Source organism: Artibeus jamaicensis, unplaced genomic scaffold (genome assembly GCF_021234435.1).
Source record: "Artibeus jamaicensis isolate MK-2021 breed Jamaican fruit bat unplaced genomic scaffold, CSHL_Jam_final contig_3174, whole genome shotgun sequence".
Lineage (NCBI taxonomy): Eukaryota > Metazoa > Chordata > Mammalia > Chiroptera > Phyllostomidae > Artibeus > Artibeus jamaicensis.
Window position 1 is genome coordinate 3,557,507 of NW_026521738.1, and position 23,538 is coordinate 3,581,044.

General features: G+C 52.5%; 1 protein-coding gene across 21 annotated transcripts in view; it reads left to right on the forward strand.

The window, feature by feature from the left end:
- The window catches only part of DYSF (dysferlin), a 203,049-nt gene that overhangs the window by 43,154 nt on the left and 136,357 nt on the right, over positions 1 to 23,538 (forward strand). For 11 of the 21 annotated variants that reach the window (XM_053663323.1, XM_053663332.1, XM_053663328.1 and 8 more), the window contains exons 4-14: positions 1,299 to 1,404; positions 9,998 to 10,112; positions 11,377 to 11,469; positions 11,824 to 12,035; positions 13,631 to 13,759; positions 14,172 to 14,234; positions 14,857 to 14,907; positions 15,824 to 15,854; positions 16,458 to 16,573; positions 19,092 to 19,218; positions 21,877 to 21,980. In XM_053663323.1, coding sequence (XP_053519298.1) covers positions 1,299 to 1,404; positions 9,998 to 10,112; positions 11,377 to 11,469; positions 11,824 to 12,035; positions 13,631 to 13,759; positions 14,172 to 14,234; positions 14,857 to 14,907; positions 15,824 to 15,854; positions 16,458 to 16,573; positions 19,092 to 19,218; positions 21,877 to 21,980 — 1,147 coding nt within the window. The remainder of the gene's footprint in view (positions 1 to 1,298; positions 1,405 to 9,997; positions 10,113 to 11,376; positions 11,470 to 11,823; positions 12,036 to 13,630; positions 13,760 to 14,171; positions 14,235 to 14,856; positions 14,908 to 15,823; positions 15,855 to 16,457; positions 16,574 to 19,091; positions 19,219 to 21,876; positions 21,981 to 23,538) is intronic. The other 10 variants (XM_053663330.1, XM_053663334.1, XM_053663340.1 and 7 more) reach the window with 1 other exon arrangement.

A 23,538-nucleotide genomic window follows, 5' to 3' on the forward strand; every position in this document is an offset into this window, starting at 1 on the left:
CAACTTGTTGTTCTACTTATTCCTGCATTCATCGGTTGATTCTCATATGTGCCCTGACCAGCGATTGAACCCACAACCTTGGTGTATTTGGATGGTGCTCCAACCAACTGAGCTACCCAGCCGGGGCCTACACCGTACTGTTTTCCACATCGGCTATGCCTTTTTTCATTCCTACTAATTGCACAGGCAACTTTCTCCACATCTTCACCAAAATTTGTTGTTTTTGTTTTTTCAATAGTAACCATCCTAATAGCTGTGACGTTGTAAGTAGCCAGTTTAAAAAATAAGCTAATTTAGGTCAAGACTGAAGTTTTATTTCATGAGGTCCTAAAAACCCATATTCAAATCAGTTGTTACAGAGACTAGAAGAAGGAAGGACTCAGATAACAGGCGTGCTGTTAAACGTGAGGAAAAACAATTAAGAAGCAAATGGTGAGAGGACAGCTGAGGTCTGATCCCTGCTCGCGTGCAGGAGGCGTGCAGAAGTCCAGGGCAAGCGCCAGCTGCAGCTGTGATTGACACAGGCCCCTCGCTGCTCCTGATGTCCTTGTGCCACTGCGGAGTGCAGTTTGGGAAACCCACTCACTTCCCTCGGCACTCTTTGAAGGGCCCCTTCACGGACCCTCACCCAGTGACCTACTTGCTCCTAAGAGCCCACCCATGTATGAGCCTCCAGCCCGCAGTCAGAGATGTGGCCTCAGGTGTGTGTAGTGGGACAGTCCCAGTCTCTCTTGGGAGTGGAGAGTGTTGTCTCTTTCCCAGTTTTCTTATCTCCCTGTCCCCGAAGACAGGAAAGTCTGTGTTTCATGTATAATCACTGCTGGTCAAACTCTAGGAAAGCAGTATGGACAGCCTGCAGAGACGTGGGTCAGGTGAGCGGCCGAGGTGTGGGAGCAGTGCAGATGTGGTGGTGGAGAATCTGCCCCTGCTTTCAGGAGATGCCCGTCTGGTACACTGCTGAGGTCCGATGGCCAAGACAGTCCTTGTGTGGGGCACCCAGACAGACAAGGGTGGTGGGGCAGGGCCTCTGGGGCCAAAAGGGTTCAAAGTTAACGGTGGGGTGAGGGAAGGTGTCCCTTGTCCCTCTCATGCAGGGAGAGGGGCCTGCCCTTGCAGGGGTGGTGCATGGGGTGACTGGGTCAGGGGGAGCCTTGAAGCGTCCTAAGTGGCTGGTGTTCCAGGCAGAGCAGCTTGTCTGTGTGGCATTTGTGTAGTGGTGGGGGTGGTGAGGAGTATGGTGGGAGCAGAGCCGGGCACATGAGGCTAGTTTTCTATGTTCTACTTTTCCCGCTTCTCAGGTTCCTGGGGGAAGCCAAGATCCCACTCCGGGAGATCCTTGCCACTCCCAGTCTGTCTGCCAGCTTCAATGCGCCCCTGCTGGACTCCAAGAAGCAGCCTACAGGGGTGAGTGCTCATCCAACCTCTGCATCAGGCCAGTTTCTGGGCCGGGGCTTTGCCTCTCTGGCCCCAGAGTTGTATTGTACTCCAGCCCCCAGCAACCAGGCCTGGCCCTGCCTGGCCAGAGTTCAGGGTACCTGGGAAGGGCCCTTGGGTGGAAGAGATAGGAGGGTGACGAGGGGGAGCCGGTCCCACCTGCGGGGCTCAAGTCATCGTTTTCTCACACCAGCCTGGCCTGCTCCTTGGTCCCTTCCTGGGGTTGGTTTTGCACTAGAGACGGATGTCTCCCCAAGCTTCCCACAGCCTTGGTGATGCTCCCACCCCAGTCTCCCTGGAAGCCTGTTCTCACCACCCAACCTCCTTCTCCAGATCCAGAGTATCCGAATCCTCTGGGTCATAGACCAAAAGGGAAGGGAGGCAGACAGACATCCCCTTCCCCACCACTGGGATCTGTCAGACCCCCTTCCTTTCCTCCCTTGTCCTCCCCGCCCTCCCCCCGCCCTCCCCCAGCCTTCCCAGTCCTCTCCTAGTTCTTACAGACCATTTCCAGCCCTCATCCCTGGCCTCCTGTTATTTTTAGTGAGCTAAATATACTCTGCAGGGTTCTTTCTTCCTGGTCAGTAGAATTCCTGACCTTCCTTCTGGGTCACCCTCCCAGGATGCACTGGGGAAACTATCAGTTTGGAAGAAGTTCCTCCTGGTGGCACCTAGGAGGATCCCAGGCTTGACTTCTTTCAGACAGAGTGGGGCTGCCTTGCCCCATGCTGTATGTGTGTATGTGTGAGTGTGTGTGAGTAAGTACGGGGCCCCTGGCCGGCTTGGCGAGTCGGAAGAGGCCAGTCCGTGCAGAGCTCTGAATGGAATGGCTACCGGGCCCTGAGACCTGGAGAAAGAGGGCAACTGGCCAAAGTCCCACAGTGAATGGGTATCTGAGTGGGGACGTGAGTCAGAGGGTGCACCTCTTAAACTCTCAGGGGTGGAAGGGCCTTGGACACCTGGTTTACTGCCCTCCTGATGCTGGAACTTTCTCCTGAGGAGTCTCAGGCTGTGAAGACTGGGATCCTTCCTTGCTGTGAGATGCCACTTCTAAGGAGAGTCCATTCCTTTCTCAGACTGTGCTCACTGGTAGAATATTCTAGTTCAGCGCAGCATCCACTGGGCCTGTCTCCATCACCTCCTAAATCTCCTCTTGAATTCTTTAAACTCTTTCATCTCCTAATGCTCCCAATTTTTTTTAGTTACAATTTCCAGGGTAGGTGTGTGGATTTCTCCTCGCTACCCCGCTGAGCAATTCTCTGACACTGGCTGGGTGTCCTACATTCAACTCAATTCTGACCCTCTCTACAGGGAGACAGCTTCGGATCCCAAAGGTTGAGGGCTCAGTCTTACAAGACTGCGCCCCCTGCACCTAGATGCCCCTCACAAGTCCAGGTTATCGCCTGTGCTTCTGACCCACTGGCTGTAGACTGGAAGTTTCAGCGACCCTGTCCTTGGGTTCAATTGATTTGCGACAGTGGCTCCCAGAACCCAGAGAAATATTTTACTCACTAGATTATTGGTTTATTATAAAGAATATAACTTAGGAACAGCTGAGGGAAGAGACACATGGAGCAGGGTGTGGGAGAGGGCGAGGAGCTTCCATTCCCGCCCGGGGTGCGCCAGTCCCCTGATCTCCACGAGTGCTCCACGGCAGCCAGAGCACTTCACTCTGTCCTTTTGCGTTTTCACGGAGGCTTTGTTACACAGCACGGTTGATTACATCATTGGCCATTGGGGATTAAACTCGTTCTCTAGCCCCTCTTTCCTCTCTGGAGGCTGGGGTGCCTGGGGTATGGTAGGGGGAATGAGAGGGTGAAGGGAATGTGGGGCTGAAAGTTCCAACCCCCCAGTCATGTGGTTGGTTCCCCTGGCATCGTTGCCAGGGGAACCGACCCAGCATTTCCCAAAGTCACCTCATTGATACAGCAAAGACACATTTGTCACATAGGAAATGCCCAGGGTTTCAGGAGCTTTGTGCCAGAAACAGACTGTAAGACCATACACACACACACACACACACACACACACACACACACACACACACACACACATACATACACATACATATACACACACACACACACACACACACACATATATATTTCTTATTATAAAGCACCAGGTCACAGCACTATAGTCAAGGACTCCAGGGACGCCTGGAGCTTCCCCTTCAGGGGGGTCCTGGAAAGGACTGTAGTTAACCCTGAAGGTGTGGAGGACTAATGGGGAAATGGTAGGCATCCAGCAGGGGATCTGGGCAGTGCTTCTCCATCGCATCCCAGGGATGGGGCACCTACTTTGCTGTGTGTCTGGCCCCCAGTGCCTCCAACTGGGCTTCTCACTTCCTGGCTAAGCTGCTCAAACGTTTTCCCACTCCAGCCTGCTGTGCATCCATGACACTGGTGACTCCTGCAAGTTCTGCACTTGCTCCCCTCCAAGCTCAAAGACGCATCCACCCCCGAGACAGAGCTTTTCACACCTGGGCCCCGTGTATGGGCCTGAGCCAGGCTGGTGATACCTGGAGGCCTCACCTCTCCTCTTACTCTTGGTTCCCATGGTCTGTCTGTGCTTCGGCTCACCAGCTGGGAGCCTGCAGCCTCTTTCTGGGGCTGAGATCCCCGGTTGTCTGCAGAGCTTGTCAGTCCTTCATAAACCTTGTCTCCAAGAAGCGGCTGTGAGATCCAGAAGATGATGGATGGGAGAGGAGGGCTGGGCCCGCATGGTTTGGCCCCGAGCTGAGCACAGCCTGGGACGGGTAGGGCCTTCCTCCCCGTTGCCCAAGAGGCAGCTCTGGCCTGTGGAGAGGATCCAGGACCATCTTCTAGTCCCCGTGATAGCACTGAGTCACAGTGCAGCCCCAGGCAGGTCCCCTCTGGACTGGGGCTTCCCACCCCGGCCCTGGGGCTGGCTACGCTGTGGGGGGAGGCGCAGGAAACCCGGGTTATGATGGAATGACAGAGAGCCCTGCTGGCAGCTGTGGATTCTCACTGGCCCTTTACCGAAGTCAATTTCTGAGCCCAGTGGGTGGAGCATGCCGGGCATCCCCAGTTGGTAGCAGCTCAGACTGTCTCAGGTGGCCAAAGGAACCTGCTGATGGAGTGATGGGGTGAACATAGCGCCTGCGGGGTCCTTAGAAAACCTGGGAGGGCTGAGAGGAGGAGGGGGGCCTGCTGCAGGCGGGACATAGACTCCAACCGCCTGTCGCTCAGTGTTCTCACCTAAGTCCCTTCAGATGTGGCACGCTGGGCTGCGCGCCAGGAGGTGACGCCAGGTCTACCCTCAGACAGATTCTAGACTAAAGAGAGAACACTAGCCCCGTCCTGGGGGGGCGGTGCCTCCAGCCCCTGGGAGAGCGGAGGAGAGAAGTAACATGCTCAAATGTCTTTAGAGAGAGAGCAGCTCGCTCATGAGGGTGTGGCTACACCGCAAACACTGTTGGCATCACCTTGGCCTTAACAGCCAGAGTTAGAGCAGAAAGGGCAACCTGTTGGGTGACGAGAACACACAAGACCAGCGGTGTGGTGGTTGGAGAGCCAGGGGGGACTGTGTGTGGGGAGCAGGGGCCTGAGGTGGGCGGACCCCTGTGTTCTGGTGACCCCTGAGTTTCCCCCAGGCAGTTTGAAGATGTTGACCCCTGCCCACCCCCGCCCCCAGCCTCAGCTCAGGGCCACATCCCATCCTCCGCCAGCTTTTGGACATTGTCTAAGGGAAAGGTAAGTAAGGTCCAGGCGCACATGGGGCTTTCCTGTCCCTCAGGGAGTGTGTGGCTGCACCACCCGTAGGAGGACCTGATGAGCTGTCCCCCGCCTTTGCCTTTTGTTTCTTGGGACCCTCCAGAGCTCTGTGATATTGCTGACCGTGACCCCAAGGTGGCAGACACGGGAGGCGGAGGTTCCTGCCCCAGGCCAGCGTGTGTTGGTGGACAGGTGCCTGACTGATCAGGGCTGATGGTAGGATGTCTGCGGGGTGGGGCTGTCACGTGCGGGCGCTGAAAGAGGGTCCTCCTGGGGGCTGCAGTCCAAGGTCACCTGGTCTGGGAAAGCACGGAGCTCACATACATCCCACAGGAAGAGACTCTCAGCTCTGGTTGCATCTGGAGGTGGGGACAGAGGATGCAGTTTGATGTCATGGTGAGGGTGAGATGTCCTGATGGGGGTGGGTCCCACAGACACGCCCCCCTTTCTTTTAGATTCTCAGCAGAGCTATAGGCCTCTGGTAGGTACCACCCCAGGTCTTGAAGCAGTGGTCCCTGGAGCCTGCCCCCTGGTGGGGAGGCCTGTTTTAGATCCTGGGTTCTAGATCCTGCGAAGCTCCCAGGGGCATTCCTGTGGCTTCTTGGTGGACATCTAAAAGATGGAGCTGGTTGGCGCTGGGTCTGTCTGGTCTATAAGTTTCATTCAAGTACCTGGAGCCAGCAGCACATGTGTGGAGGTATCGGTGTGAACGAAGTAGGATGTTCAGGGAACCCCAGGGAGGGTTGCCGGGCTGGTCTTGGGATTCTAGGGTGCAGCCCCTTGCCTCTCCCAGGTGGCTGCTCTGATGGCTGCTCCTGAGCCCGCGTGCTCAGGTGCTGACGCCCAGGCACAGCGTTGTTACCCTCCTGCAGCTCCAACTCCACACAGAGATGGTGTGCCAGAGGCCTGCGTGGGGTGCGGAGGGGGCAGGTTGGGTGAGCTCTGGTAGGAAAGGGTGTTCTTCAAGGGGATGTGGCCCAGGGCCAGGGGACCTCAGTCACTAAGTTAACAAGAACCTGGGGCTGAAGGACAGCCAAGCTGTGACCCCTTTCAGTTTTTGCTCAGCTCGCTTCACCTCGCTGGGGTCCACTCAGACCACTGACTTGACAAAACAACTTGCATTCCTTCCTGCTCCCTGATCCTTCTTGCTCCAGTTTACCTTTTCTTGTATTTATTCAGTTTTAGAGAGAGGGGAAGGGAAGGAGAGAGGGAGAGAAACATTGATGTGTGGTTGCCCCCACACAGGGGGGCAGCCCTGCCTGCAGCCCAGGTATATGTTCTGACTGGGATTTTAACCAGTGACCCTTTAGTGTGCAGGCCTGCACTCAATCCACTGAGCTACACCAGTCAGGGTCCTTTCCTTTTATTTCTAACAGGCTGTATAACTTATATATTTATTTTGTTTATTTTTTGTTGTGTTTATTGTCTGTCTCCTCCGGCAGATGTCAGCTCTGTGAGGGCAGGAGCCTTTGCCTTGCTCACGGAAGTATTGTAATAACCTGTTGTGCTTGGTGCTTGACTCCTTGCAGGTGCTCCGCACATATTCGTGGTGGGAATGAATGAGCAAATGAATGAATGGCCGGCTATTTTAGGAGGAGCCCCACTCCCAGTCTTGCAGATGCAGGGCCTGCTCAGGCTGAGCCGACCAGACACTCCATGCAGGGCAGCCCCCTGGGCATTTGGGGCCTGTGCGTGGTTGAATTCTCTGTGGTCACCATCCTGAAATTCTTAGTAAATTTTTTCAAAGATTTTATGTATTTGTTTTTAGAGAGAAGGGAAGGGAGGGAGAAGGAGAGGGAGAGAAACATCAGTATGCAAGAGACACATTAATCGGTTGCCTCTGGCACACTCCCCACTGGGGACCTGGCCTGCAAGCCAGGCATGTGCCCAGACTGGGAATTGAAACAGTGACCTTTCCGTTTTCAGGCCAGTGCTCAATCCACTGAGCTACACCAGTCAGACTGAAATTCTTAGTAAATTTTAAACAAGGAGCCTGCATTTCTATTTTGCCCTAGGCCTGCAAACTGCATGGCTGGTCTCAGCCTTACACTATTCCTGGAGAGTGGAACCAGCACAAGTGGGTGGGGGTCTCTCGTATCTCTGCTGAGTGAAATGCCTGTGGTTAGAGCAGAAGCAGACTCCTCAGGTTTTCTTAACCTTCTATTTTAAAATAATTTAAGATTCAGAGAAAAGTTGCAAGAGTGGGATAAAGAATAGTTTGTCTTAAACCATCTGAGCCTGAGTTGCCTACCTCCTGGCCCACCTCCCCGAATTTAGTGTGTGTTTTCTCTAATTCAGGACCTTCTCCTACCGAGCTGGAACAGCCTTCCTCACTGATCAAATTAACGTCGAGACAGCACTGCCTTCCAGTCCCTCATTCACGTTGCACCACTGTTTCCAGCAGTGTCCTCTAGAACACAGGGACCCACGGAAAGGTCGCGCGTTGTGTTCATTGTTTTGTCTCTTCAGTGTTCTTCTCTCTGGGAACATTCCTCAACCTTTCTTTGATGTTTGTAACCTGGTGACCTTGGCATTTTTGCAAATACAGGCTTGTTATCCTGGAGGCTGTCCCTCAGTTTGGGCCTGTCTGATGTTTCCTGGTGATTAGATTCAGGCTGTGCACCTCGGGCAGGAATACTCCACAGTGACGCCGTGCGCTGCCCTTCCTGGACCCTCGGGCAACGTGATTTCGATTCGTTCGTTGCTGTGTTATTAAGCTTGCTTATTTGGTTAAAGTAGCATTTGCTGGGTTTCTGCACTCATCCCGAATCCATTCCCCTAGTAAGTAAGAATTTGAGGGGGAGGTACTTTGCGTAAAGACCTGGTGCCTGACCCAACTTTGACCCACCAGTTTTAACAACTATTGTTGCTTCTTGGTTGGGTTAATTGTTGTTGTGATAGTTATGAAATGGTGGTATTCTAAGTCAGTTATTTTTTTCAGCATTAGTCAGTTGGCATTTCACTGTAGGAAACATTTTCTTTCCTGATTTACTTATTTATTTCCATATGAATTCATGTATTCCTCTTTTAGTCAATGGTTTAATGTTACTATCATTTATTTTCAAATTATTTATTTGAATTGTCCCAGATCTGGCTAGTGACAGCCACTGACTCTATGTCCTTTTGATATGTTTCTGTCATTCTTTGAGTACTTCTTTGCTTTCTGGAATAAAAAAATGTCCCAGGGTCGTCTTCTACCAATCCTGGTCTAACCGTGGAATTAGTTATTTCTCCTGTGGAGAACTATGCAGATGTTCAGATCCACGCGGACCTGAATTGGAGTCTCCAGCGTTCAGGCCTGGCTATGGGCAGGTCTGGATGTTTGGGGCGGGGCCCCAGAAGCTGTGCTTTTTCCTCCTTTGGGTTACAGAAGCTTGAGGCGCCTGAGAGGCATGCGCTGGCTGCACGGGTGGCGACACCAGGTGGTGGTTTGGGAACCTGCAGCGGCCCTTAGGTAATGACTCGGATCCGGGACTCAGGGCTTCATTGTCTTCCGCGGGCTTTCTCCAGGGCCTCCTTCCTCAGCGTTCTGAGCCTCACCCTCCCAGCAGCCCCGCCTTTACTTAGCCTGGCTGCCCCTGCTCAGACCCCAGTCTGGAGGGTTCAAGCCCCAAAGCTGGATATACATCCAAGGCCTTGCGTGCCTTCCGTCTCAGAATCAGAATTTGCTCCAGGAGTTTCTGGACATCCCTAATTTCTTCAGTAGAAATAGATGCCTAATGAGTTATACCAGAGCCACTCAGATGATATTGTGCATCATTAACAATTATGTTTATAAGGGTTTGTCAAAACCTGGGGGAGTGCTTATTGTGTAACATTAAGTAGAAGAGAAGCATTTTGTATGTGACAGAGCTGTGCACTGTTCAAAACAATCGGGGAGAACACGGAAGTGTGAACAGCGGTGGAATTACAGCAATTTGTTTCCTTTTGCCTTTTTTTAAGGGGTTTGAACTTTCCAAACTTTAAACAATAGAAGATTTATTACTTTGATTGATTAAAATGAGGCCACCCCAGGAGGCCTGTTGGATCTGGGGTTCTGGGGAAGGCTCTGCCGGGCCCCCACTGGCCTAGGAGCTACAAGGCTGGACAGCCTGCTGCGACTGTCCCTTTCCTTCGGGTTCAGGGACCTCTTGGAACAGTGCAAGGGTCACGGTGGAGGCAGCTGGGGTGGGGGCACAAGGCAGCCTTCCTCCGTCCATGTGAGTGACGCACCCAGTCACTCTCCTGTTGGCTGGTCAAAGCTGGAGCCCCTGGCAGTGAGGTGGGGACAGAGGCGCTTTTGTGAGAGCAGAGGTTCAGGACACCTGTCTCAGGGATGGGGCTGAGCAGAATAAGCCTGAGCTATCTGCGGAGACACAGGGGAGGGCCGTGGACTGAGCAGAGCGGTCAAGGGGGCTTTTTCCTGAAGACAGGCCTGGGCTGAGAGTGGAAAAGTCCTGCAGAAGATACTGGATCGCTGAGTCATTTATAGAAGCTTATCATGTGCTCTATCAACTCATTTAATGCTCATTGGGCCCACGGGGAAGGCGCTATTGCTATTACTACCCTCATCTTACAGAGGAGGAAATTAAAGCACAGAGAGGTTACAGATCCTACCCTAGGTTGCACAGCTCCTCCGGTTTGGACCCTGACTTCAGATTCTGTGCTTTTAACCTCCGGACTGTGCCGATGGACCCTTAGGGGAGGCTCTCCTGCAGCCTCCTGCAAACCTGACCTGTCAGAGCCACCTTCCTTGGTGGAGGGATGAAGGGAACAGGAAAGACGGTGGAGGACGGTGGTCTGGGGCCGATGCCCTAACCTGTCATCCCCTCGCCTATCTCTCCCAGGCCTCGCTGGTCCTGCAGGTGTCCTACACGCCAGTCCCTGGAGCTGTGCCCCTCTTCCTACCCACCACTCCTCTGGAACCCTCCCCGACTCTGCCTGACCAGGATATGATGGCAGGTGAGGAGCCCCCTCACATTGGCAGGGCCCAGGGGGAGAAGCCTGGCCGAGGATCTCAAGCCCAGGGGTGGGGGCCACAGGGAGGCTTCAGCAGCTTGTGCCACCCTCCCCAGGTGAGGGGAGAAGAATGGACACTGGCGGGTGGCAGTCCTGAGAGTGGCTTCTTGCTGTGCAGGAAAGACGGGCGGGTGTGTTCCCCTAGGATGAGTATGTGGACCCACCTCGCCCAGCTGTCCAGGGAGGGAGCTGTGCCTGGGCTGGGTGCTCTACACTGTGCAGCTTCGCATGGGTGGGTGCTCCAGAAGCTATGCCTGTGCTGGGCTGGGTTTGCACCAGGTGGCACCTGAGGCCCCTCCCAGTCCCCAGAGCCCAGTGCCTCCCTGCCCTGGCATTTAGCAGGCCTTTGGTGAAGACATGTGACAGAAGAGCTTGATTTTTATGGAAAGAACTCTGGGTTGTAGTTAGGAGACATGAGTTCCAGTGTTGCCTTTGACACCAAGTAGCTGTGTGACTTTGGACAGGCCACTCTCCCTCTCCGGGTGTGTAGTGTATCATTTGTGAAAAGAGCCAACAATTAGCCAAGTTCCAGGGGCCTTCAGGTCTCTTCATTTGCCCCTGCTGGGCTTGTTGAGAGAGGACCAAGCTCAGGGTGGCTGGCTTAGCAGTGGTGGGGCCAGGGTGGTCCAGCGGGCCAGCTGGGTGGGCAGGAAGCTACACCGATAGGCCAGGTGAGAATTCGCCCACCAGAAATAGTCTCCAGTTTCTCTCATGATGAAGAGACCTAGAGGCAAACACAGCCTTAAACCCCAGCAGCCCTGCGTCCATGTGCCCTAAGCCTGTCCTGGTCCCAGCCCTGTGTGGGGTTCTTGGTGAGGGGGCAGAGCAGGGCCCCTCTTGTTGAGGCTTGCACCGTCTGAGCTTGGAGATGGCACTCACTCTGGACTGGGGTCCGGGCTGAGGGGGCAGAAGGAGTGCTTCTGGTGACAGAGGGCGGGAGTGTCCAGGGCCCTGAATGTGGCTCTGACAGAGCTAGGTTCATGCAGCTCAGGGGAGGCTCTTAGGGGTGGCCGACTCCCAGTCCTGTTTAGAAGGCAGTGAGAGGGACAGTCCCCAACGGACGAGGCATCTGTGCCTGAGCTTGTGTCAGGCTGGGGGGGGGGCGGGGCAGGAAGAGCAGGGTCGGGTGGGAGAGGAGGAGCCAGGCTGGCCTCCCTCACCCAGCTCCCTCCTCCCCTCCTGGGGCTGTGCCCTGCCCACGTGCCAGGTGGGAGACAGAGCCAGGCCGAGACTTGGTCCCTGCTCAGTGACAGCACTGTGGACACGAGATACTCTGGAAAGAAGTGGCTGGCTCCCACGGGTGAGACACAGCCAGGGCTGTCCTGCTCCCAGCTCTATTACCCATAACCATCTCCTTGTTGCCATCGTCAGCTCACAGGAGGGGGACAAGGCGGTCAGAGGGGTCCACCCTGCAGGACATGGTGGGGAGGGCGAGGGCCATTCTCTTTCCTCCCTGTTGACTAACTGGACTGACTGCCCTCACGTTTTAGCTCTTGGAAGTTCCTCTTCTTCCTTCCTTATCCACCCTGGCTCATCGATGGGAGAAGGAGAGGGGCAATATTGATGCCCAGGCCCTTTGGATCCTCCATTAGCTCGGCTGGTCCAGGGGCAGGGCCAGAGGGACCCAGAACTCATTAGCACCCTCTCCTCCCAGACACAGGAGGAGAGGAGGACACCGAGGACCAGGGACTCACGGGAGACGAGGCAGAGCCGTTCCTGGATCCGAGTGGTGTCCCAGGCCCCGGGGCTCCTACCACTCCGAAAAAGCCAGCTTCCCACCCTCCCCCATACCACCCTGGGAATAAGAGGAAGAGAAGCACACCCACGCCCAGTAAGGTGCTGTCGGACAAGCCGCAGGACTTCCAGGTAATGGGCTGACGCTCCCTGACCACAGTCCCCCGCTTTAGTGGGTCAACAGCTGCTGGTACCGGTGCCTGCTTGTCTGTCCCGTCTTAGGGAAGACCCTGCAGCTCTCCTAGGGGGAAGTCTGGTGTTCCCGGGCCTTGGGGCCTCAGAATAGGCCTGTACTCAGCCCCTGGTTTTGCTCTTTAAAAGGTGGGGTGGTGCACTGTAGAGACTCAGCTTAACTCGCACCTGTTACTTGTTTCCCATCCAGAGTTTTTCTGGCTGGCCAGCTGCTGCTACTCAGTGTGGTCCTCGACCAGCAGCTGTGCACCAGCCGTGTGGGTGCTGGGCAGAAACGCAGAACCCTAGACGAGCAGAACCAGAATTTGCATTTTAACGAGACCTCCAAATCTAAGAAGCTCTGTGTAGCTAGCTTCCTTTTCTCTGTACCATCATGCCCTTCCTTATGGCCGCGGGCTTTTCTGAAAGTCTGTGAAATTTGAATTCATTCAGGCTCTTCAGAGAATAAAACTAATACCAACCCTTTGACACATTTTTATCCAAAATCCATTCCATTTTATTTGCCTTTTAATTTTGGTCCGTTGCTTTACTTGTTTGCTTTTCTACAGAATTTTCCATTTTGATATAGTTGCATTTAGTGGTACTTAACTCTTTAGAACTATGTCCTTTTAAAGTTAAAAATAGGAAACAAATCTTCATTAAGTGCAAAAAATAGTAAAAATATATTTTGTATCTAAAACACAGTAAGTTAGGCAAAAGTGCTTGCTATCAGTACCACGTTTGCCTGAAAGACAAAATTCTAGCTTATTTTTATTGTTATTCCCAAGACATGTTCTTATTGGTTTTTTCCACCTTAGAAAATGAATATTTTTATTGTAGAAAATTTGGATAAGACAACAAAGAGAATAAAAACCACTTATCTACCTTTCCATTGTGTTTAATAATATATTCTTTTATAGTATGCTATTTTTTTAAAAGTCTATCAATAAATAAATAACTGCTGATTAGACATTGGAACCAGTAAACACACTATTTTTCCATGAAAATTGTTTTACTATTTTAAAATATCATGTTTTAAACACTTTGCCTACATTTGGAAGCACATATTCTTGACACCTTCATTTACTTACAGTTCAGTGGAAAAAACTCGCAATTGGTTCCTTGGGTCTGGAGGCGGCCCTGCACCTTACACAGAGCTGAGAGGGGGCGCTCCGCTCCCTGGGCGCAGTCTCTGGGGGAATTGCCCATGAAGACTGTTCCTGCCCCGTGAACACGTCAGTGTCAAAGGGCCCGAGGTGCTAATGGCTGAATGCACCCCGGGCTGCGTCCTGGGATTTAATGCTGGGGGAGCCTGGCAACTCTTATGTGGAGCAATGGGATTTATAGGTGCAAGGGACCTTGGTGGGAAGGTCTGATTTTTTTTGCACAAGACTCTTAATTCTTTTTAAATACCCTTCTCAAGAAGCCAGCAGTGAGGATGGTCCCTGAGATTTCTGACTCTTTGGGGGCAGGGATGGGTGTGTGTGTATGTCTCCGTGTGTGTGTTTCTGACCACTTCTGCTTTCCTCCTGCTCACACCCTGTCCTGGCTTTCAGATCAGGGTCCAGGTGATTGAGGGGCGCCAGCTGCCAGGGGTGAACATCAAGCCTGTGGTCAAGGTCACTGCCTCCGGACAGACCAAGCGGACTCGGATCCACAAGGGAAACAGCCCACTCTTCAATGAGGTGGGAGGCATGGGGTATTAGGGCCAGGACCTCGGTGGGCCCTCTGAATTGGGAGCACACAGCAGACCCCCGGCACTTCCTTCAGTTTTTACTTATGGCGCTAACACTGGGTGGAAAGGTGTGCCAGGTCTCGAATAAGCTATATGAGAAAATGCCTCGAGTTCCCACAGTGCCACATCCCTGTCATCTTGCAGGGCCAGCCACCCTCTGTCCCTGAGATGACAACCTCTGTGAGGTCAGGGGCGGAACATCCCAACACCCGTTAAGTCCCCAGAGCTCAGTGCTGTGCTGAGCTCACTCCGCACTTTCTGTGTGGTGTGGACCAGACCCGAAGGCTGTGGTCGGTGGCTGACCTACCCCTGCCTGGGGATCAGCAGGCGCACACTCATCTCCCTTTGCCCTGAACCAACAGACTCTCTTCTTCAACGTGTTTGACTCTCCGGTGGAGCTGTTTGATGAGCCCATCTTTATCACGGTACGTTCGGGTGGTCAGGGCGTTCTCCGAGGGCTGTGCACACACATCCCTGTCACTGTCCCTGTGTGTGAGAGGCCTGAAGGCCCAGGGCTCGGGCACCGTGGAGCAGCTCACCCCAAAGCTCTGCCGGTCACAGAGATGCCGTTAGTAGTTGAGACGGGGGCGGCAGCCGAGGGGGAGACCCTGCTGTCAGCACCCCAGGTGTCAGGGGACAGGGTCCTGCAATGGTCCCTGCACTGAGCACACTGATTTTCATCGTATGTTATTTGTCTGTGTGCCTGTTTTCCCCCAAGATTTTCTCTCTGGGCCCCAGCGGCTCTTTCCTCCTTTCCTCCAAAAGGCAAGAGAGTTTAGTGGTTAAAAGTGTGCACTCTGGAGCCAAAGTGGACTCTCACCCTGCCTCTGCCACTTAGGGGTTGCACTATTCTGTGCCGGTCCTGTAATCTCTCTTTGCCTCTGTTTGTTCATCTCTGAAATGGGGATAGTAATGGCACGTACTCGTAGTGGCCTTGTGTGGGTTAAAGATGGCTTAGCACAGTCTGTGGAATAGAGTAAGGGAGGGAAGAGCTACTGGCCCAACATGTACTTGTAAATGAGAGTTTTAATTTATCGTTTCCTCTAGGTGGTAGACTCCCGTTCCCTCAGGACAGACGCTCTCATCGGGGAGTTCCGGGTAATTGTTTATTTTCTTTGCAAGCAGTCAGTTCTCACTTATCCGTGTTAGTGGGGGCTCTGTGGATAACGTGCCAGGGTTGGCACCCCAGAGATTCTGCCTGTCTTGGTCTGTATTGGTGAAATATAACTAACAAAACAAATCAAAATAAAACAAAGCAAAATCTGCCAGCCCGGAGACCCTCTCCGCAAAGGTGGTAGGAAAAGGGGACACTTTTGTTACTGGATAACCACCACACCAGCCGAGGCTGTGCATCACAGGGATTTAGGAGCTGGTGAAGGAGTCATCTTACGCAGCCCAGCAGACAGACCCATTCCGTACGTGGTCTCAGGGTGGACAGTACCTCGTCGCCAAGTAGGCAGATTTGACAGCACCCTCGCTCCTGTGTCCTAACTTGACCCGGTAATCGGGGGATGACCATCTGGGTCAGTTAATTGACTTTATCCAGAGGGAAAAACAGGAAAAAAGCTCACATTTTTATGATAGGAGGGAGTTTTACAACTTGGAGCGAGGCATGCCCTGAAGTTGGGTCCTTCCCTTCCCACAGACAGGGAGAGCCTTGAGAAAGATCCTTGTGGGTCACACTAATCTATGATTTAAAAAAAAAAGAAAATTATAAAATACAGGAAATAGTAAAAATAAAATAAAAACCACCCAAATCTACCACCCAGAGAGAGCAGTTACAGTTTTGTTGTATTTCCTTTCCTCTTTCTTTTCTATGCACAGATATACTTTACCAAACTTCAATTAAAATGTATTCCACTTTCTTTTCATGAATAATATCAAATGAGGAACTCTCCCCATGTTTCTAAATGTTCTTCCAATTGTGGTTCATTGGGTGATGTAACACACCACACCCAGGTGACGCTCCAGGGCCCAGAGTTTCAAGTGTGTCTCCTCCTCTGTTTAATTTCAGATGGATGTGGGCACCGTCTACAGAGAGCCCCGTGAGTCTCGTCCTGCCCACCTTGTCCGGGTTCTTGCAGTGGGGTCCAGAGGCTGCTAGGGGACAACCGTCAGGGACATGCGCTGTTCCCCCAGGGGGGCTTAGAAGTAGAGGCGGGGTTTGAGCCTGGAGGTGAGAGCTGCAGGAGGGGGGAGGGCAGGCTTTCACCGTCCAGGTGGAACAAGTCTGCAGGAGACCCAACCCTCCGGAGGGGGTCAGCGGGCCTCAACAGGGACACTATACCTGGAAGGCCCCAAGCAAACGTGGCTGGCGGCTGGGTCACCTCAGACCGGGTGGGTCGGGCCATTTGGTTGACAAATCTAGGGTTTCTCTGTACCCTGGTTTCTGCTCTGCTCTGGTCACTTCCCGAGGGAGAGAGGGAAATGGCCTTGGATCTGGCTTTGGCAGCCTCTTACAGGGGTTTCTGTTAACCTTCCTAACTCAGACCTGCTCGCACTCTCCGAGTATCTTTTATTCTAGAACTTGGGTCCCGCACACAAGTCCTTCACCCAAGCCAAACGTAGTCTGCCCTGGGCTCCCGGATGTGGTTTCAGACACGGGTCTTTCCAGTTCTGCGGTCACCGATGGATGTTGTCTCGCTCAGGACATGCCTATCTCAGGAAGTGGCTGCTGCTCTCAGACCCTGATGATTTCTCTGCTGGCGCCAGGGGCTACCTGAAAGCAAGCCTCTGTGTGTTGGGGCCTGGAGATGAAGCGCCGGTGAGCACACGCCCCTGGGTCTGCCTCCCAGCACCTTCCCCTGGTAGTGGAAGACCAGACAACAAACAAACAAAAATACTTCAGTTTTTCTGATTTAAAAGAATATACACTAAGCCCCCTGGCTGGTGTAGCTCAGTGGGTTGAGCGTGGGCCTGTGAACCAAAGGGTTCCCAGTTCAGTTCCCAGTTGGGGCACATGCCTGGGTTGCAGCCAGGTCCGCAGCGTGGGGCACATGAGAGGCAACCACACATTGATGTTTCTCTCCCTCTTTTTCTTCCTCCCTTCCCCTCTCTCTAAAATAAAAATAAATAAATAAAATCTTAAAAAAATAATACATAGTAATTATGAGAAATGTAGAATATGTGGAACAGTATAAATAAAAATTAATCACTCATAATTCTACTACTCAGAGAGGGCTGTTATTAATGTATTTTTGCATATCCTCCCAGAAAGATATGCAAAAGTACATGTGTATTTTTCTTTTCTTAATGCTTTTTTAATCGAGGTCTAATTAACATATAACAGCGGAGGTACAGCCCCACCTCCAGCAACTGCAGGGGACAGGAGACTAAGGCGCTGTTGGTGGAGGACAGGGACTGGGCTGCTGATGGCTTGTCCCCATGGATGTTGATTATCTTTGTAAAAAAATTTACTTATTAATTTGAGAGAGAGAGATTGATTTGTTGTTCCACTTATTCATTGGTTGCTTCTTGTATGTGCCCTGACTGGAGATTGAATCCACAACCTTGGCATATCAGGACGATGCTCTAACCAACTGAGCTCCCTGGCTGGGGCTGGACATTGATTATCTCATGGAAGAATTGGAAATCAGATAGGCAAAGGGTGAGGCAGGCACCGAAGTCATCAAGGCAAGGTGAGCACCTGACCGTGGCTTGGTCGATGACGCAGGGAGAAGTGGAGGAGAGAGCCGTGTGTGGGGGTGGCGGGGGCTTCTAGAAAGGAGAGATGGCGGGGTGGCGGTGGGCAGCTGTCAGCTCTGGCCCTCTCTCTCCAGCCTGTGACGGCCGGGATGAGGGGAGAGCTGGGAAGGGATCTCCAGGGGAAGGGTGGTGGGAGGTGGGGTTGCCCAGGGACAGCCATGTGTAATTGTGAAGGCAGAGGGCAAATCCCATGAGGCTACCAAGGACGAGGAGCTGGCTGATCAGAGAATCCCCAGTGGAAAGGTGGGGGGAGGGAGAACCCAGGGTGCTGTGCGGGGCCCGGGGCTCAGGAGCACAAGCCCCAGCCCAGGGCACCTGTCCCTGCTCTCTCATCCCACACACTCCTGCCCTGACCCTCTGCATCCCATCTCTCTGCCATTGTACTTCTCACTTCTTCCACGAGGCATCTCTGAATCTATTGTCCTTTTGTAAAACAATCCCTCCTCTTCTTCCTATTCATTGGAACCTTCTTGTTCCCCCATGAAGCCACTCCTCTTAAAACCGGCTAGGGGAGAAGCCCCTATTTTCTGCTCCAACTCTCCTCGGGCCTCTGGGATGGGAGGGGCTGCCATCTCCGGTTTCTCACTGCAGCTGCCCTTCCCACCTTCAGCTCTGCCTCCTCCTTCAGAGGCGCTTCACTGGTTCTTTCCCCCTCTGTTGGTCCTCCAGGCTCTTCCCTACCTGGCAGAGCTGGCCCAGGAGGGTCCTTGTTTGTAGGTCTCCATCTTTGCCTTGAGGTGTAACATGTCCTGATGAGCCCTCAATATCTGATCTTCTTTTAAGAGCCAGAGCTCGGAAATCTCTCTCCCCACCAGTCTCTTTCTGCCTCTTTCCCTCCCTCGGCCAGCTGACTGGTGGTGCATCCTCGCTGAGGGGACAGCTCGTGGCTGCTCTGTTTCCCAGCCCACCGGCTCCCTGCTGCCACGCTCTTTCCTCCCGCAGCCTGGACCCTGAGACCCTAATTCCCACTATGTGCTTACTAGCCCCTCAGTCTCCTGCGTACCTTGAGTTCCCCACTATTCCTACCACACGCTGTCTACTCCACTCCTTGGTCAGTTCTGGGGGCAGAAGTCACCCAGAGGTGCTGGTTAATATGGGTGCTGCCAACGTCCTCCTTTGCTGGGGTGTGGTTTATTCCTTATCTCATTCTCCACAGGGGCTGTTTCCAAACTCCCCTCTCCATCCTGAGCTCCCACCTCGGCCTCCTTTGGGGAGCTGGAGCTGCACGGAGGGGAATGCGGGGGGCTCCTGCATCCCTCCCGTCCTCTGCTGTGTCCACCTTCGTCTCCCAGGCCCCACGCTTCCCACCTGCTTCGCCCTGTGCTCGTGTCCTCTGCCCTCTTGTTCTACCTTCTCTTCCCAGTCTCTCTTCTTGTTATAATTGTCTCCACCGCCCAGGTGGCGAAACAGAGTCTCGGGGTGAGGAAGCTGCCTGGGATTACACGCGAGTCAGTGGCGGGGAGCGACTGGCCTTTGTTCAGTGTGCGCCACTTCGGTGGTGCTGGTTGAGGAAGGGAAACAGTTCAGGGCAGGGCACTGGGGCGCTTTAGGGAGTCACACCTGGTTTTGTGTTGTAGCCCGAGAGAAAGGACCCCTCTGAAGACAAGGAGGACATCGAAAGCAACCTGCTCCGGCCCATCGGCGTGGCTCTCCGGGGGGCACACTTCTGCCTGAGAGTCTTCCGGGCCGAGGACTTACCACAGAGTGAGTCTGGTGACTTCCCTGGGTCTGAGCCCTGGGCGGGACGGGGACCCTGGGCTGGGCCGCATCAGTCCGCTGGAGGGCAGCAGATGGAACGGCTGCCCCCTGCTCCCCACTGCCTCCCACTGGCCTGGCGTCCTCACTCCCAGAATGTACCAGCTCAGTGTCCAGCCCGACTCTCCCTCCGCTCTGTCTTCTGGGGAAACCTCAGCCTCTCTCTAGGTTTCCCAAGGGTTTTTACTGTTCTTATCAGAAAAGTAGTCGGAATTAATGAAAAGTAATGTCAGTGCTGGTGGACTCACAGAGATGCAGGAAGTCTCGAGACTAGTAGCTGCCCCTGGGCTCCATGCTGGCGTCCCTCAGGCCTGCTCTGGCTGTTCAGCCTCATGGACCCATTTTCTTGGTTCTCACGGGGGAGTTAGCACCATATGGACTCTATTCTGTGCTCAGGGTGGGGTCTCGCTGATTTCTTCTCTCCCCGAGGAGACCCAGCCTGCACATTGGCAGACCCCGGGCGGGGGAAGCGGTCACTGAGTTGTTGGAAGGGCTCAGTGCCTCCAACAGATGAAAGCTGGGTGTCCAGTTTGCCCTGGACTGTCCTGGTTTCAGCACTGAAAGCCGTATGTCCTGGGGAAGCATTCCAGCAAACTGGAATAGTGGGCCACTTGAGAGTGGCCCTGTCCTTGTCCTCCTGGGTAGCCAGTGAGGCCACTGCCTGGCCTCTCACCAGGGCCGGCCCTGAACTGGGGCCCTGCGGCGTGCTCGGTAAATGCCGGGGGACTACAGCAGGTCCTCGAATAACGCTGCTTTGTTCCATAGCTTTCGTTATAACATTGGTGAGGTACCACCCAAACTTAACTCTGGTTTACATCAATTAGTCCATTGTAAAATTGGTTTCCTTATGTGTAGGTTTGCTTAAATTCACAGAACCTATTGACAACATTCGGGGAGGGCTTACTGTGTACTTAATATTCTAGAGCTGTGGGCATCGACCCAGGCTGTGTGTTACCACCACCGGGGAGCTTTGAAGTGCAGACGCCTGGGCCCTGCCTCCGGGGCTCGGATGGACTGTTTTGGGGCAGGGCTCTAACACCAGCAGTCTTCAGAGGCTCCTGGGGTGGTTCGGTTGTGCTGTGGGCATTGAGTTTCCGCTGGGGAGCCTGTGCTGGTGGCAGAAGCCAGGTGCTGTTCATAGCGGACTCAGTGAGAACATTTGCTACGTGGGTCCCTGTCTACACATTTTGTGTAGAGCTAATTGGTTGAGGGTTTCTGCTTTGACTAATGACATCAATAAGTGAAATGGGTTCCTTCTGCACAGGCTTACTTGAACCAAAATCATGGGGGAAAGCCTTTAAATAAGTAATGGGTATTAAGTGGGCATTAAAATACATACTGAAAACATTCTGCATTTATTGGTTACAACTATGCAGAGTAAAGCTGGTGAGATTCCAAAGGGGCTGGGGAAATAGAAATGTTTGCTTTGCTCAAGGTGGAGGCATTCTATGTTTAATTCTCTGCAATGTTGTTTAAATAGAAATAAAACAAAATAGGTGGGTAAATGGAACCTAAATATTTGTCAGTCATTCTCATCTGTGGAAGTCATATAGACATTAGCTAGAATATGATCTTTAACTGTCCCTTCCTCTCCCTAATTCATATATGTGTGTACATTACAGATAACACGTCCATACGTGTACATTCACACGCACATATCTATCATCTATCTATTTGTCTATCTGTCATCTACCTATCTACCTATCATTGTGGCTAAGTTAGCAGAATATTGGTTTGGAGCAATATAGAGTAAAAATTCATTAAAAAGCCAGAATTGAGTTGTTGGTTAGATATAAAGGAAAATATCAAACAGATACCAATAATGGGATATTATTATAACAACTTCCAGTCCTTTTCTGGATGTTTACTGCCCTTACTTTTTAAAAGATTTTATTTATTGATTTTTAGAGAGAGGGGAAGGGAAAGAGAAAGAGAGGGAGAGAAACATCGACGTGAGAGAGGAAGGTTGATCGGTTGCCTCTCACACGCACTCGACCGGAGACCTGGCCCACAGCCCAGGCGTGTGCACTGACTGGGAATCGGATTGCTGACCTTTCAGTTTGTGGGATGATGCCCAACCAACCAGGCCACACCAGGCTTTACTGCCTTTATTGAGGTGGATTTCTTTTTTTAAGAGATTTTACTTATTTATTTTTAGAGAGAGGGGAAGGAGGGAGAAAGAGAGAGAGAAACATCAACATCAGTGTGTGGTTGCCTCTCACGTTGCCCCCACTGGGGACCTGGCCTGCAACCCGGGCATGTGCCCTGACTGGTAATGGAACTGGCGACCCTTTGGTTCGCAGTCTGCGCTCAATCCACTGAGCTACGCCAGCCAGGGCTGAGGTAGATTTCTAATCAATCAATTGGTGGACCTGTCCTGAAAGACACTGAGAGCAGGGACACAGTGAACAAGCTGTGGGGGGCTGGGCAAGGAAGTGGTGCGGTGCCTTCAGCAGCTGCTGTCCTGAGGTGGTCCTCCCACCTGCGAGGCCGTGGGCTGAGCAGGTGCCACAGCCTCTCTCTCTTTCCCGAGACTACCTGGAGACCGGGAGGCGGGAAGTCAGGGTTTTGGAGGTGGGACAGCAACCAATGTGTTCTTCTCTCCAGTGGACGACGCCGTGATGGACAACGTGAAGCAGCTCTTTGGCTTTGACAGTAACAAGAAGAACTTGGTGGATCCCTTTGTGGAGGTCAGCTTTGCAGGGAAAATGGTAAGGAGCAGGGACGCAGGAGGGTTCTCAGGGAAGGGCAGAGGATAGGCCAGGCGAGGTGCAGACTTGCTGCCCGTGGCGCCGCCCACCGGGGGCGTGTGCACACAGATGGGGGCTGGAGCGGAGACGCTGGCTCAGGCCTAGCTGTCTGGGCTGCAGTGCACACGCGTGCGGATGGGGTCTGCTTGGAGTGTCCGAGGCTGTCACATGTTTGTGGATGGACGTGGAGAAGGCAGAGGGACAGTGGGTGGAGACAGGAATATTTGGGGGGAAATTAAGCAATTGCTTAATTGGAACTCGATGTGAAGGTGTAAAGTCAGGGAAACTTTAAAAATATGTCATAAAAATATAATGGTTACTTAAAAAAATTGTGGGAGGAGGGCAGAGAGTGGGGCCCTGCAGCTGCCTCGCCCGTTGCTTCAGCGGCAACTGGGAGGTTTAGGACAACTCGGAAAGCGTTAAAAACATGAACGATAGACACTAACAGGTGAGGTGGTGGTCGAGGTGGTGTGGGTTCCCATTCGCAGTGCTTTGAGATTTCCCTTCCACGTCATCTCAGGTTCATTTTGGGAAGAAGCAGGGTCTTCCTGCTCATCCCACCACCAAAGGGACCCCTGAAGTCTGGGGGTGGAGCTGCCGTGGAGGCGGGGGGGGGGTGCTCATGGCTGAGGTCCAGGCCTGATTTCAGAAGGCCTTGTTTATGCTCACTCCCTCTGCCTTCTATCTCATGTTCAGACTGCCTGCTTTTATTATTGATGTGCATATTTATCAAGGAGTTTTGAAACATACAGGAGAATGTAAATCGAATTACCCATTAGGCGCCATACAAAGTTCATGTTTGGTGGATATCTTTCTAGTTTTTTTCCTTACATATAAATAATAGACTTTTCCCTAACCCTTTAATGTTTTAAAACATAAAGAATAGTTAAAAGAATAGTTCAATGAACATTCAACCACTGGTATGGGCTCCGCCTCGATTAGACAATCGTTAACATGTTGTGGCATTTACTTTCTCTGTCTAAAGAGATACTCCCTCCCAATCTGCACTAAATTGTTTGAAACCTAGTTGCTGCTGTCACCTCTAAAGTCCTCAGCAAGCATCTTCTGAGAAAAAGAGAATTCTTAATAACCACAATAACATTATCACACCTAGGAAATTTACAATTATTTCCTAACATTACATGGTGCATACAGATTTTCCCCAAAATGGAATTCGTGCTTTGCATTTGGTTGTTGTGCCTCTTTGTCTCTTCCATGAGCACCCTTCACGTGCCCCCGCCCCGTTCTTCTCTCCCCGAGACACTGAAACTTTCAAGAGCCCAGGCCGTGTGTCTGCATTCTGAATCTGTCTGACTGCTCCTTCTCGCGTTGTTTGCCTTGTCCCTCTGGCCCGTGCAGTTCCTGGAAACTGGGAATTAGGTCTCAAGACCAGATTAGGTTCAGATGAAATACTGAACGCATCATAGGCGATGTTCCATACCTCATATTGCATCATGTCAGGAAGCGGTAATGTCAGCCGGCCCCATCATCGGTGATGATTGATTACTTGGTGAGGGTG